Genomic DNA, 14710 nt, shown 5'->3' with positions numbered 1-14710 from the left:
ATTAAAAATGGGATTTCGTGACTCTTGATCTCATGATCTTTCATTCATCTTTCAATCCTTAACTAATATTCTCTCTCTCTCTCTCTCTCTCTCTCTCTCTCTCTCTCTCTCTCTCTCTCTCTCTCTCTCATATAGTGTAGTAGTTACCTTGCAGGCTACTAGTATACTTCAATTTACCCAAATTTACTCTTGTAAATACTAAAGCAGGCGTGTGTGTGCGCGTGCGCGTGCGCATGTGTGTGTCCAAGGTGTGTTGGTATCTTTATTGCGCCCGCGTCGAGTGCGCGTTTCCGCGCAGCCAAGACACGCGGGTGTGTGAACACACGCACACACACACCCCCTCCATACACACACACACGCACGCACACACCATGATCACACGCGTGAGATCGGCGGTCTCCAGCATCATCGGCGGCATCATGGCCTCGAGCTCCGGTGGTGAGGAGAGTCTCGCGGATCTGCCTCTCCGGTTTCCGTACAGCAGGCCGGATTTCCTCGCGCTGTCGCCGGATGAGGTTGAATGCTCGGCGGATCACATCTCAAGACCCATCGTCATCCTAAAGGACACGAAGCTGCCCTGGACCACCGGATACGCCGAGTAAGTACCAGTACATGGGCTCGGCTCGTGAACGTGCACAGCTGTGACGCGCATGCAGCTGCGGATGTTTTGGTTTCTTGAAAGAATAATACTTGTAATAATAAAATAATTATTAGTAATATTATTAATAATAACAATCACATGTGTGTTGACATGAGAGATAATCATTCGTGCTCTGTGATCCACGCGTATTTTGATGCGGGCATTCCATTGCGCATGTGCGCGTTATATTATAACCATGATCATGTGAAACTGTTCCGTCTTTTTATTATAATTTCCCTAATAAAAAAGCGTTTCAACGAGTACAACAGGTGAACTGTTCTTATGTCACAACTAAAACCAACTGAGAGACCAACCTTATGGGAGACCAGCTAGAACCAGCAATCCATCTTAGTCTTGGTTTCAGGCTTCATTGCAGGAGATTTTGCTGTCATGAACACTTTTATTACCTTACTCCAGTGCTTCATAAACTTTTATTGTAAGCACCAAATGTGTGTTTTGTTTTACATAAATGTTGAATATATTTTCTGTGGTAACTGACAGCATGTCACTATAAATGTTGTCCATATTGCCATACTTCATATAAATACAATTACCTCATACCATAAATACATCAAACTAAACATATGCAAATTCATGCATAACATACAACAATACAGTATCACGGTGTCTAAAACTATGGTATCAAATTCACATAAGCATCATATCATTTGACTTTAAAGGCGGAGTGCACAATGTTTAAAAGCCAATGTTGATATTTGAAATCACCTAAACAAAAACGCCCCTACCCCAATAGAATCTGGACCTTCTTTTGATAGACCCACACCACATACGCAACCCAGGCAAGGATGACGGTTAGTAGACACGCCCCTTACTGCTGACTGGCTACAAGTGTGTTTTGGTAATCGGCCCGACTCCCTTTTCCAAAGCGTTTTTCAAACATTGTGCACTCCGCCTTTAAAGGTACAGTGTGTAACGTGTATAGGGCTCTAATGACAGAAATGCAATATTATATACATAACTATATCATCAGTGCTGTATAAATACATTACATAATAAACTGTTATGTGTTTATTACCTTAAAATTAGCCTAAAACTATATAGCCTACACCGCGGGTCCACTTATATGGAAATCGTCATTTTGCGCCGCTATGTTTCTACAGTAGCCATAAATGGTCAAACTACTCTACAAACCGCATTTTGTCACTATTGTATTTTGTCTTATATGACAACCTGTTTGTCCTGTGGTGGTTACCGTAGCTTCTTTGCGTTTTGGTAAACGGTGGACTGAGCCATTGGTCAAAATTCACAATCTCACTTTGACATCATTGTGTGGACGCCACAGACGTAAGTAAACTGTAGATACTTTATCAATATAAGGCTGATTCGAGTCATTGCTTTAAATTCTTTACTGGCAAAACTTTTCAAAGAAATATCACTTGAATGTTGGATTCCCTCATATGGAAATGTAAAAGTGACTTTTACTCACTTCTCTTACTGTAAGGTCTTGTTTTGTGGAAGTGAGATAGATGGTGCAAGAGCTTTCGGTCCAGTAATGTGACCCGTCTCATATGTGATCATATTACATTACAAGAGAAGAACTTTCACTATCAGCAGTCCTTCAGTATTGCAGTCTGCATATTTATTTCAGCTTTAATGATCAAATGAGCTCAATATTAATCTAAAACAACTGTCAATGGAAATGCATGAGCTCAGATTGGGCTGATCTTAGAAAACTTGCACTTTTGTGCATTTTATTTAGCATTTACTTTCATCAAATATCTGCTTTTGCAAAGTCGCATGGGGAATATATTATAAGATTAATCTAATAGTATGTGTTTAACTCATTCCCCGCCAGCCATTTTTTTAAAAGTTGCCCGCCAACATCTTTCTCACAAGTTTCACAAAATGCCTTCCAGTAAAATTTTCTTCTAAAAATATATAAACATACAAATATATCAAATGAAAGAACAGACCCTCTGCTTTTCAACAAACAAACAAGCAAACCGGGAAAAACAAAATTTCATCCAATCCATATTTTTTCTCTGCTTATAAAATCTTAAAGGTGCAGTGTGTAAATTTTTGCGGCATCTAGTGGTGAGGTTGCGAATTGCAACCAACGGCGTAGTCCACTGCTCACCCCTCGCTTTTGAAACACATAGAGAAGCTATGGTAGCCACCACCGGACAAACATGTCATCGTCGGAGAAAACTTAGTAAAAAAATTGTCCGTTAAGGGCTTCTGTAGAAACATGGCGGCACAAAATGGAAACTTCCATGTAAGGGGACCCTCGGTGTATGTACATAAAAACGTCTCGTTCTAAGGTAATAAACACATAATGGTTCAATTTTTACACCCCTGATAATATAGGTTTCTATATTATTTTGCATTTCTGTCAAGAGATCCTTCTAAAAATTACACACTGCACCTTTAAATATGGATATTTGTCTTTAAAAAATATTTTTTTAAGCAAAAGGTGAAGTAATTGCATTTTTGTGAAAGAATTTTGTTAGAGGTCAGATTCAGAACGATGATCAAAACATAAAATTTAAAAATAAGTAAATAACGTTTTTGGCTTAAGTTTTTTATAAATTGGGTAATCGCCATCTAGTGGATAATCGCGATATTGCAGATTAACATAAAAATTAATCAGCAACACGTTTTTATGCAAATGTTTTCTCTTAATTGACGAGATAATTTTCCCCCCTCATTGAAGAGTTAAGTACAGTATGTGTGCTATTGTTGTCAAATTAATGTCCCATCATGCATTGCTGAAGTGATTTTAAAGTCTGTAATTGACCTGCAAGTGCTTTACTTATAGTTGTCTTCCAAGTTAGTCTTTAGGACAAGTTTAAAAATGCTATTTAGTACCATAAAAATAGCTTATACATATGGTATACAAGAGCTTTGCTGTAACCTGCCTATCCAATCTCACGAAATTTCGTGATATAGTCACGTAACTTTTTGATTCTTTTTTCATGATATTGTCACGAATTTCTGTGTTTTTTCGTGATCGTATCACGAATTTTTGTTTACGTGTCATTGTCACGTATTGGTTACTAAACTGGTTTTTGGTGTTTCCGTTAGGGTGTCACTTTGAGTATTGGTTTATACTTTTTTTTTATATTTTCGGATTTTTAAACCATGGTCACCTGGCGTTAGGGTTAGAGTTGGGTTTGGGTAAGGATGTCAATGTCATTTTATGTAAACCTAAACCCTAAACTGAAGCGACAATGGTAAGAAAATCGGACAAAACAGTTGAGTAACCAATACGTGACACGTAAATAGAAATTCGTGATACGATCGCGAAAAAACACGGAAATTCATGACAATATCACGAAAAAAGAATCAAAAAGTTACAAAATTTCGTGAGACTGGGCTGAACCTGCATAGCAGACTGACAGATGTCAGATGAGATGCTTATTAACCAGTGATGCTAAAGAAACTGGTTGCCATGGTAACCATGTAGTAATGGATGCAAGTATCTCAGATGTGCTCAGGTACTCGAATTCTGCCCTTCGGACACACGCTGAGACAGGAATTGAATGTATTATTAAAACTGTATTATCGAACAGGGATTAAACTTCTGCTAACTGAAACCTCATTGGTTGAAACCCAAGCAAGATAAATTGCATAAATAATCACCAATGTGTCCGTAAGCAAGATGCTGTTTTCAGGGGGATTATCTTCAAATAAAAGACATCTATATGACTGCCCTCAAGTGTCTTCGGATTACATGAATTATCTGATATTAAATGCTTATGGTTTTATGGAAACCGTAATGATGACCTCTTTGTTTCTATTACAGAGTGATCAATGCAGGTAAAAGTGCATTGAATGAAGACCAAGCATGTTGTGAAGTGGTGGAGCTCAGAAAAAGACCTGCAGACCCATCGAGCCCCAATTACACTCCAACCAGCAGGAGGCGCTCCTCCCTGCCCGGTGCTGATATATTGGAGACCGTCGAGAACGCAGTGAGATTTCATTTTAAAGCGGACCGATTTTTAACTTTACATCTAAGCATGTTGACATATCTGTGTCTTTAGGAGCTCAAAGAGCTGAACTTCCACTACTGGGGTCTGTTCGACGGTCACGGAGGTTTCGGCGCTGCTATTTTTGCTTCCAAATTCCTCCACCTTCACATCGAGGAGCAGCTCCAAGAGGTGCTGGAAATCTTGCAAAACCCATCACTACAACCACCCACCTGTCTGGGAGAGGAGACCACCTTACATCACCTTCACCCAGCTGCCGCCTGCTCTCAGCGAGGCCTGTCTAGGGCCGCATCTCTCCGTGGGGCCGCCGGGGCCCCGGGGTCTCCAAACACAATGGCTCCACGCTTCTTCATGGAGAAGAAAATTAAACAGGAGAGTCTGGTGGTGGGAGCTATTGAGAACGCATTTAAAGAGATGGTGAGTCTTAACGCTTAATAATGTTGCTCCATAAAGTTCATTAAAGGTGCAGTGTGTACATTATAGTAGCATCTAGTGGTGAGGTTGCGAATTGCAACCAACGGCTCAATCCACTGCTCACCCCTCGCTTTTGAAACGCATAGAGAAGCTACGGTAGCCGCTACCGGAAAAACATGTTATCGTCGGAGACAAAAAAAGTTTGTCCGTTAAGGGCTTCTGTAGAAACATGGCAGGACAAAATGGCGACTTTCATGTAAGGGGACCCTCTGTGTATGTAGATAAAAACGTCTCATTCTAAGGTTATAAAAACATAAACGTTCATTATAAAAAGGCCTTTATACACCACTGATAATATAGTGTTGTATATTATTTTGCATTTCTGTCAAGAGATCCTTCTAAAAATTACACACTGCACCTTTAAGGGAAAATGATGTCACGTTGGTGTATCCGAGGGATGCAAACTCCATGTGATCTTAACTAAACCATCATTTTACTGATGACCAAAAGCAACTGTTTATACTGCGGAAATGATTTATACATTGCAAAAGGGTCAGTGACAAAAACGGTTTGGAAAGATGATAAATTAAAAAAACTTTTTTAAAAACTTGTTTTAAAAGCATGCATCAGGTTTATTTCAATGCACATAGTGTATTTATGTTAATTTTATGCAATAAAAAATACATTTGCACCATTTTTATAAAAATTAAGACTGAATGGACCTGAAAATGTCAAATGGTGTAACCGCCAATTGCGTCAAAGAATGAGAAATATTAAATATTTTATCCACCTTAAAGGCATGTAAGCGTAATAATTTTATTTTTATTAGTTTTTAATGTTTTAATTTTTAAATGTAAATTTTAATGCGTTTTTGTAATATTTGTCCTGACATATGCTAAAAACAGCTCTGTTTTCTAAATAATCTTTAACAAATGATGTAAAAATTATGTAAAATAAAAACATATTACACTAAACTAGATGGTTATATTTTATTTCCACATTTTTATGAATATATTTATATTTTAATTCAAAAAAATACTACGTTGCAAAAAATGATTTTCAAGAAAAAAAATTCATAGTATTTTTGGGGTAAGCAAAAAATAAATTCAAGATAAATTTTCTTACCCCATTGGCAGATTTTTTTTGCTTGTTTTATGCACAAAATCACTTAAATTTGATATTTTTGGTCTAAAAACTAGACTTATTTTCTTGGGTCGCTTTGCGCATCAAGAAAAAGCATCTTAATTTAGGAGTTTTTTGATATTTTTACTGAAAACAGGGCAAAAATATTAAGAACTTTTTTTTCTTAAATCATTTTTTGCAGTGTAGTTTCACCAATTGACACAGACCCTTTACACCACATTAACATTTTTGCAATTATCCCCCAAATATTCTTTCAAAATGAAATAAAACCAGAAATTTTAGACTTGGTCCTCAAAAAAGAGCAAGTAATCTGCAAATTTATTTTGAAATTTTAACCCTTTTACATTTCATTGAACCATACGGACACAAAATAATGAACGTCACGTCATTGACCCAAATATTTTATTTTATTATAGTAGATCTTTATTTTAGTCTCCTGACTAATATGTTAAAAACAAATGCTGCATTGGGTAATAAATGAGTACAAATGAAGTGCACACTGTGTAGTACACACACATGGACACTAGATGGCAGACAAAGATAATACTCTAATACTTCATTTTATCAACTGCATTGTGCATTATTAACGTCTTTATTCATAAATCCAGTGTGTATTTGTGTGTTTAAATATCTTCAGGATGTACATATAGGCCGAGAGAGATCTGTGTATTCGATCTCGGGTGGATGTACAGCTCTTGTGGTGATGCATTTACTGGAGAAACTGTATGTGGCCAACGCAGGTGACAGCAGGTGAGGAATCATGTATAGTTTAATACAGCACATCTCTCTTATTTAAATATGCTCATTTCAAGATTACTGACATATTCATTTATGCATTTGGCAGACGCTTTCATCCGAATTGACTTTCAGTTCATTCAAGCTATGCATGTATCTAGGGTTCAAACCCATGACCTTTGGACTGCTAATGCAATGCCAAAAAGCCACATTAATATAAATACTAATAATATATATATATATATATATTTGTAAACTTTTTGTTTAAATGTTATACCATGATGTTATGATGCTATAAGGCTTGATCTTGTTTGTAAGGGCTCTCATCATACGTGGTGGAGAGATTATTCCCATGTCCAACTCTTTTACTCCGGAGTCGGAACGTCAGAGACTTCAGTTCCTGGTGAGAAATACAGTTAAACTCGGGATTTCCAGCCATTGTCTACCATTTAAATCAAAAAGCGTATAACCTTGTCTTCGTTTTGTTCGTAGTTCCAGAATGTTTACATTTTAAGCATCAAAAGCAAGACCCTAAATCCTTTCTTTTGTTCATCTTCAGGCTCATCTTCAGCCGTCTCTGTTAGGAAATGACTTCACACATTTAGAGTTCCCTCGAAGAGTCACAAAGAAAGAAGTTGGGAAGAGGATGTTATACAGAGACTTCACTATGAACGGATGGTCAGTTCTCTATCTGTTTTAATCCCCACACGACATTACAATCACATCTCACAAAAGTGTTTCTCACTAAAGTCAGATGTGTCTCTCATATTACAAAAGATCTTTTCTCTGCTTAGATTAATTAAACATCAGAAAACTCAATATGGACATTCATTCACACAGCATGTTTCATTTCAGAAAAGTCCCATAAAATTGCCAACGTGCCTTCTGTGTGAACGCAAATAAGTAACGACCTAGTAACATTGCCATAACAGTTAAGAAATGCGTCCTGTGTGAATAAAACAATGCCATAAGCGGCGTGTCATAGTGAAGACGCACATATTTCAGTGCAACAAAAAGTTATCGTTTAGCTTTTTGACATGGGTGTTATGAAAATTACAAAAATTAACTGTGATTTTTGTTGTGGTAAAAGTGTAATAATGTTTTTTTTTAGTAAAGGTTTTAAATGCAGATCAACATTTACAATAAAAAATATCCGCAAACTGGATTGAAGCAAAGATCAGCCCTTGCGAAAATTAACCATGTTTTTGTGGTAAAAGTGTAGTAACCATGTTTTTTTTTTTTATGGATTACTATTATCAAAACCATGGTTATTTTGAAGTAACTGTGGTTTTACTACTACAGTAACCATGTGTTTTTTTCCGTAAAGGTTTTAAATGCTACCGAGCCCCTAAGATGACATTTGGGGTAAAAACATCAAAAGTTTAGTTTCCGTGCCCACGCGATAGTTTCGGGTGCGCATGCAATAGTTTCATGCTATAATTCACGTGCGCACGTGAAACTAAACGCGATAATTCACGTGCGCAGGCGAAATTTCACGTGAGCATGCTATAGTTTCAGGTGCGCACGCAAAACTAAACTTTATTTAATTTTTGCACCATGTCCCCTTAGGGGATCCATAAAATGCAGATCAACATTCGCAATGAAAAATATCTGCAAACTGGATTGAAGCAGAGATCAGGGAGCTCGCCCTTAAGAAAATTTAAAAAACAATAATTTTGAGGTAAAAGTGTAGTAACCATGTTTTTTTTTTTTGGTGTATGGAATACTATTAGCAAAACCATGGTTATTTTGAAGCAACTGTGGTTTTACTACTACAGTAACATGTGTTTTTTTTTTGTAAAGGTTTTAAATGCTACCAAGCCCCTAAGGTGACATTGGAGTAAAAAATCTAAAGTTTAGTTTCATGTGCTCACTCGAAACCTTCATGTGCAGAATTTTTTTTAAAGTTTAGTTTCCGTGCTCACGTAGAACTTTTGCTTGCGCATGTGAAAGCGAAAGTTTCACGTGCCCATGCAATAGTTTCGGGTGCGCACGCAATAGCTTTGGTGCGCATACGATAGTTTTACGTGCGCACGCAAAACTAAACACGGTAGTTTCACGTGCGTACATGAAAATTTCACGTGAGCACGCGATAGTTTCGCGTGAGCACGCAAAGCTAAACTTTATTTAATTTTTGCACCATGTCCCCTTAGGGGATCCATAAAATGCAGATCAACATTCGCAATGAAAAATATCTGCAAACTGGATTGAAGCAGAGATCAGGGAGCTCGCCCTTAAGAAAATTAACCTTTTTTTTAGGTAAAAGTGTAGTAACCATGTTTTTTTTGGTGTTTTTTTAACGTTTCGTTTCGAAAGCGAAGTTTCAGGTGCGCACACAATAGTTTCAGGTGCGCACGCTAAACTAAACGTTGTAGTTTCATGTGCGCACACGATAGTTTCTCGTGCGCACACGGTAGTTTCGTGTTTTTTTTATTTAACTGTAGTAAGGGTCCTCACTATCGGTGCTGAAACTGAGCTCATTCGCCAGCATATTAGAACTGCGCATCATATAATCTTACCATAAACAAAAATGCGTGTGTGTGGTTTCCTGGGAGAAAAATTGCAGATAATAAGCCAACTTAAGAAAAATCCACCAAGTGCATGATTGCAAACACAATTAATGTCATGTCACGTGTGTGAATGCACAGATTTCAGAAAATCATTGGAAGTGTGAATGAACCAAAATCAAACAATCCCTGGTCAAATCCTGGAAACATTTTCTATGCATTTTTCGTAATGTGTGTGAAACGGCAAGCGACCTGAGCTATACTTGCATGAAACTTGCATCTCTGTCTGTAGTGAGTTTTGTTTTATATGAGTTATGTTTCAGTGTTTGTTGTGTTGTGTAGGGCATATAAAACAGTCCAGGAAGACGATCTGAAGTTTCCACTCATATATGGAGAAGGAAAAAAGGTACCATACACTTATGCATAAACAGATACTGCACAAATCCTCTCTTTATTATTATCAGATGAATATTAAGTTTTAAAAAATAATGTAATACAGAAGATGAATGCATGTCTTTATGAATTACAAAGTTGAGACATTTAAATCAAACCTATATCAAAAAGCCATATGATGCAAAATCATCTGTGTTGCAAAATGGAAATGAAATTGAGTTGCAATTGAATGATTAACTTAATATTATATATAAAATAATATAAACCAACTTTGCTTTCCATTTCACTAGGAAAAATTAGCATTACAGAAGTAAAATGTTTTGTGAATAGCTAATATGAAATGTTGTGTATTTGTATGTTAGGCTCGGGTTCTGGCCACTATCGGCATCACGCGCGGTCTCGGTGATCACGACTTGAAGGTTCACGACTCAGACATCTTCATCAAACCGTTCCTCTCCTGTACTCCAGAGGTCAGATGTCTTTAATACACTTTATAATATTTTGGATTATATAACCGTATTATATAACACCATTACAGTTTGAAGACACTAACACACCAACTTTAACCATAGTGTTGTCATGACTTTTAAGCGTGCCACCATGATAATAATGTGTTTTTAGGATGTACAGTGACATCTCTACGTCAGTTTTATGTCTTATCTGGTGTTAAAGAGAGCAGTACAGATCTGTGTTGTAGTAAGTGAAGTCTGTGCTCTTCTGAAGCTCTCTTGATCTTTAATTCACACACCGCGTGGAGTTCAGCGCTGGTTCAGCCGTCTCGACTGTAGTTTGGATGAGTTTTTTTATTTCTAGTTTCTCTTTGATCTTTTCCTCACACATTTCCTCCTGTAAGGCTCTTGTGTAACATGTCTGCAGTCGAGTGGCTCATTTACTGTCTGTCGTGTAAACGCTGGGGTTTATAGGTGAAATGGTTGAGATTGGATCATCATAGACTGACCGATGCATTCTTCTGGTGTCTGTCTATACAATCCCACCCAGATAGCAATAGACAGATCCACACTGGATCCCAGGAGTCTATTTGTTTCTGGGAATAACCCTGTTAGATCTGTTTTGTCTCACCCAGACAAAGTCTTGCTCTCATACTGAGTTTGGTTCATCATCATGGTTCCTGTTGTCATTGTATTCACTTTAAACAGACAGTATATTTTCATTTACATTCAATCAGAAATACAGCATGAGACTACTGCAGCATTTCAAACATTACACTTTATTTATAGATATTGTGTTACATTGTGTCACAGTGTTACAGTATGTGTTTCATTATGTGTTACAGTGTTAACACTTGTTATAGTGTTAACACGTGTGCTATAGTGTTCCAGTATGAGTTACATTGTGTTACAGTTTGTATAAAAGTATGTTTTATAGTGTTACAGTACGCATCACATTATGTGTTACAGTATGCTGTTACAGTAGGTTCACATTATACGTTATAGTGTAAAATTATGCGTTATAGTGTTATAGTATTTGTTAAAGTATGCATTACAGTATGCATTAGTGTTACAGTATGTTATAGTGTTACAGTATGTGCTGTAGTGTTACCGTTTGAGTTACAGTCTGCTTTACAGTATGTGTTACAGTGTTACAGTATAACAGTATGTGTTACAGTGTTACAGTATGTGTTACAGTATGCATCATAGTGTTACAATATGCATTATAGTGTTACAGTATGCGTTATAGTATGTTATAGTGTTACAGTATGTGCTGTAGTGTTACTGTATTAGTTACAGTATGCTTTACAGTATGTGTTAGTGTTACAGTATGTGATAGTGTTACAGTATGTGCTCTAGTGTTACTGTATTAGTTACAGTATGCTTTACATAATGTGTTAGTGTTACAGTATGTGATAGTGTTACAGTATTTGTTATAATGTTACAGAATGTTACAGTATGTGTTACAGTATGTGTTACAGTGTTACAGCATGTGATAGTGTTACAGTGTTTGTTATAATGTTACAGTATGTGTTACGATGTTACAGTATGCGTTACAGTATTTGTTATAGTGTTACAGTATGTGTTACAATGTTAAAGTATGCGTTGCAGTGTGCGTTACAGTATTGGTTATAGTGTTACAGTATGTGTTATAGAGTTACAGTATGCATTGCAGTATGCGTTGTAGTGTTACAGTATGTGTTACAGTATTGGTTATAGTTTTACAGTATGAGTTACAGTTTGTGTTACAGTATGCATTATACAGTATTTGTTACAGTTTGTGTTACACTGTTCGTTATAGTTACAGTATGCGTTGCGGTATGCGTTGTAGTGTTCAGTATGTGTTACAGCATTGGTTATAGTGTTACAGTATTTGTTATAGCGTTACAGTATGCGTTACATTATGTGTTACATTTTGATTAAACCTTAAATCTTTTACAAGACTTTAAGATAAAGTAAAATACTTTAAATGTAACTAAAGGTGATGTCATTTCAACAGGTGAAGGTCTATAACCTCTCTCAGTATGAACATGGCGCTGATGATGTCATGGTCTTGGCTACAGATGGCCTTTGGGATGTTCTCTCCAATCAGGAAGTGGCAGAGGCCGTCTCTGGTTTCCTTGGAAACTGTGACCCTGATGACCAACACAGGCAGGTTTATCTGCGTTGGTTGAGCTTTGCCAACCATCTACTAATGCAGCCCTACAGTATTATTGACTATTGTGTTCCGAGTATACAAGAGAGTTAAAATATTTTTTTTATTAAATAATTTGCTGCCAGCCTTTTTTTGAAAAGTTGCCTTCAAGCATTTATTGTAATTTTCCCAAAAGTTTAAAAACAACTTTCATAAAAATCATGAGTTTGGTGACAGAATTGGGTGAAACGTGGTAAAAATGGAGGACTGTATCAGATGAACAGTAGGTTGTCTGTTAAGTCTGTTCTTGGTCATTTTTAGGTACACCATGGCAGCACAGGACCTTATCATGAAGGCCAGGGGCGTCTTGAGAGACCGAGGCTGGAGAATAGCTGGAGACAGACTGGGCTCTGGAGACGACATCTCGGTCTTCATAATCCCTCTGATGCACAGCAATAAGCAAACCCAACTGAGCTGACCAATCACGAAGCCAAATCTGTTCATTCCCAACCTTTACAGAGTCACACAGCGATCCGCTGGATTGAAGAGATACTGCTGTGTGTTTGACCTCAGTTAATGATCTTGACTTTTAAGACCTGGTTAAAGTGAACAGCTGCTCTGAAGACCCACAGCAATATTTCAAACTTCTCTCTCTCTCTCGGTGTGTGTCTGTGGGATTTTGGTATACAGTTTAAGTTATAAGTTTGCACAATGTCTCCAGGAGGCTCTGCTGGTTCTTTGAAGTTCTCTGTGGACAGATGTGAACCCTCCACAGATTGTTTATTCACAGAAAACTCATTTGGCAGCTAGGCGGAACCGGCCATGTTTTGTTTTGCGTACAGGATATTCATTTATCTTCTCCATTTTGCGTTTGGTAAAAATCAAAGCAACTCTTGCTGTAACTTGTATATCCTGACTGGATTACTCTTTAAGATAATGGACAGACATTTTTGATGATTTTGCTCTTGGGATCCACTGAGAGTCAAGTTTAGGCCCAACATTGTTAAATACATTCAAATTATTTAAGGAAAAAAGTTAATTTGTTGTGTACATGCACCGTACGATTGTTATTTTATTTTTTAATCTTAGATGTTCATGGTTATTAAGTTAGGAATATCCAAGAATGATTTCTGTGCCTCCTTCAGGATGTTTTTTAGTAAATGACTGCTTTGATTTTTATACAAATGAACTCCTACCTGCAATCTGTTCTCCAGAGCTCCTGTGTGGAGGTCCGATGAGCTCTGATCTACGTGCATCATGTTCACAGTATCATCTTCCTCTTCTACAGCACAAACCCGCTGTGATCGTCTGAGGAGATTCACATCTATACACACAAACTCCTCATGAGCGGCCATCTGCTCACCACAACACCAGAGTCATTTGGCCGGAGATGTGAGTCTGTATGTGCGTATTGTGGGTGGACCAAACTGCAAGGCCATAGCATGCGTACTAAAGAAGAGCTGTCTGGGTTGTGCACAAACACACACGAAATGATTCATAAACTCCTTGTGTAGCTCCATTAATGTTGAATAATGTCTCATTAAAGAAAATAAGAAATGAAAGACTCAATTTTATTCCTGTGCATTATGTAATGTCTGACACTGTTCAAGTGTGCCTCAATTTACGGGCCATTCCACCGAATCAGTGCCATTTGCATGTAAAAGTTTATTTTTTTTATCTAAATCACACATATTTTACTTTAAAAATGAGTATTGGTCAATCAGGCAATTAGTTTATTTATAGCATGGTTTCTTAATGGAGGATTGAGGCATTTCAGGATTGAGTTTTTAGCATAGATTTAGCAAATACATGGAATATAGCTGCATTAAATATCATTAAGACAATTAGCAAATTCTAAAAATAGATTTAACCATTTTATTTTATTTTAAAATAAACCAATAATATCAAAGAAATAATATAGGTAACAGGACTGAACATTAAGATTGAAATTCACAGTCATAGTATCAATATCGTAAAATATAAAGAAAAGAAAATAAGAAAAGTGACTTTCGATCTTCATACACTGCAAAAAATTATTTTCAAGAAAAAAAACTCTTAGTATTTTTGTCTTGTTTTCGGTAAAAATGTCGGAAAATTCTTGGGTTGAGATGCTTTTTCTTGATGAGCAAAATGACCCAAGAAAATAAGTCTAGTTTTTAGACCAAAAATATCAAATTTAAGTGACACCATTGGCAGATTGTTTTGCTTGTTCTATGCACAAAATCACTTAAATTTGATATTTTTGATATTTTAATTTAGATTTTTTTTATTTTAATTTAGATTTTTTTTTGCTTGTTTTATGCACAAAATCACTTAAATTTGATATTTTTGAAATTTTAACTTTG

General features: G+C 36.7%; 1 protein-coding gene across 1 annotated transcript; it reads left to right on the top strand.

Moving 5' to 3' along the window:
• The first annotated feature begins 232 nt into the window (after window positions 1–232).
• ppm1h (protein phosphatase, Mg2+/Mn2+ dependent, 1H) lies at window positions 233–13927 on the top strand. The gene is made up of 10 exons (XM_055192853.2): window positions 233–598; window positions 4407–4572; window positions 4645–5007; window positions 6785–6897; window positions 7201–7285; window positions 7442–7560; window positions 9732–9795; window positions 10145–10252; window positions 12231–12382; window positions 12687–13927. Exons 1-10 carry the CDS (start codon window positions 234–236, stop codon window positions 12841–12843), a joined length of 1692 nt encoding a protein of 563 aa, XP_055048828.2. The 5' UTR covers window position 233; the 3' UTR covers window positions 12844–13927.
• Window positions 13928–14710: the final 783 nt, after the last annotated feature.

This window comes from Misgurnus anguillicaudatus, chromosome 6 (assembly GCF_027580225.2).
Source record: "Misgurnus anguillicaudatus chromosome 6, ASM2758022v2, whole genome shotgun sequence".
Classification (NCBI taxonomy): Eukaryota; Metazoa; Chordata; class Actinopteri; order Cypriniformes; family Cobitidae; genus Misgurnus; species Misgurnus anguillicaudatus.
The sequence above is the reverse complement of the archived record's forward strand: the minus strand, read 5'-3'. Positions and strand labels throughout refer to the sequence as shown.

Excerpts from the sequence above, each read along its gene's own strand:
- ppm1h (XM_055192853.2), top strand. The coding sequence starts at position 234 with ATGTGTGTGTCCAAGGTGTGTTGGTATCTTTATTGCGCCCGCGTCGAG. Across the intron at positions 7,286-7,441 it reads GTCAGAGACTTCAGTTCCTG|GCTCATCTTCAGCCGTCTCT; the intron begins GTGAGAAATACA and ends GTTCATCTTCAG. Across the intron at positions 7,561-9,731 it reads GACTTCACTATGAACGGATG|GGCATATAAAACAGTCCAGG; the intron begins GTCAGTTCTCTA and ends TGTGTTGTGTAG.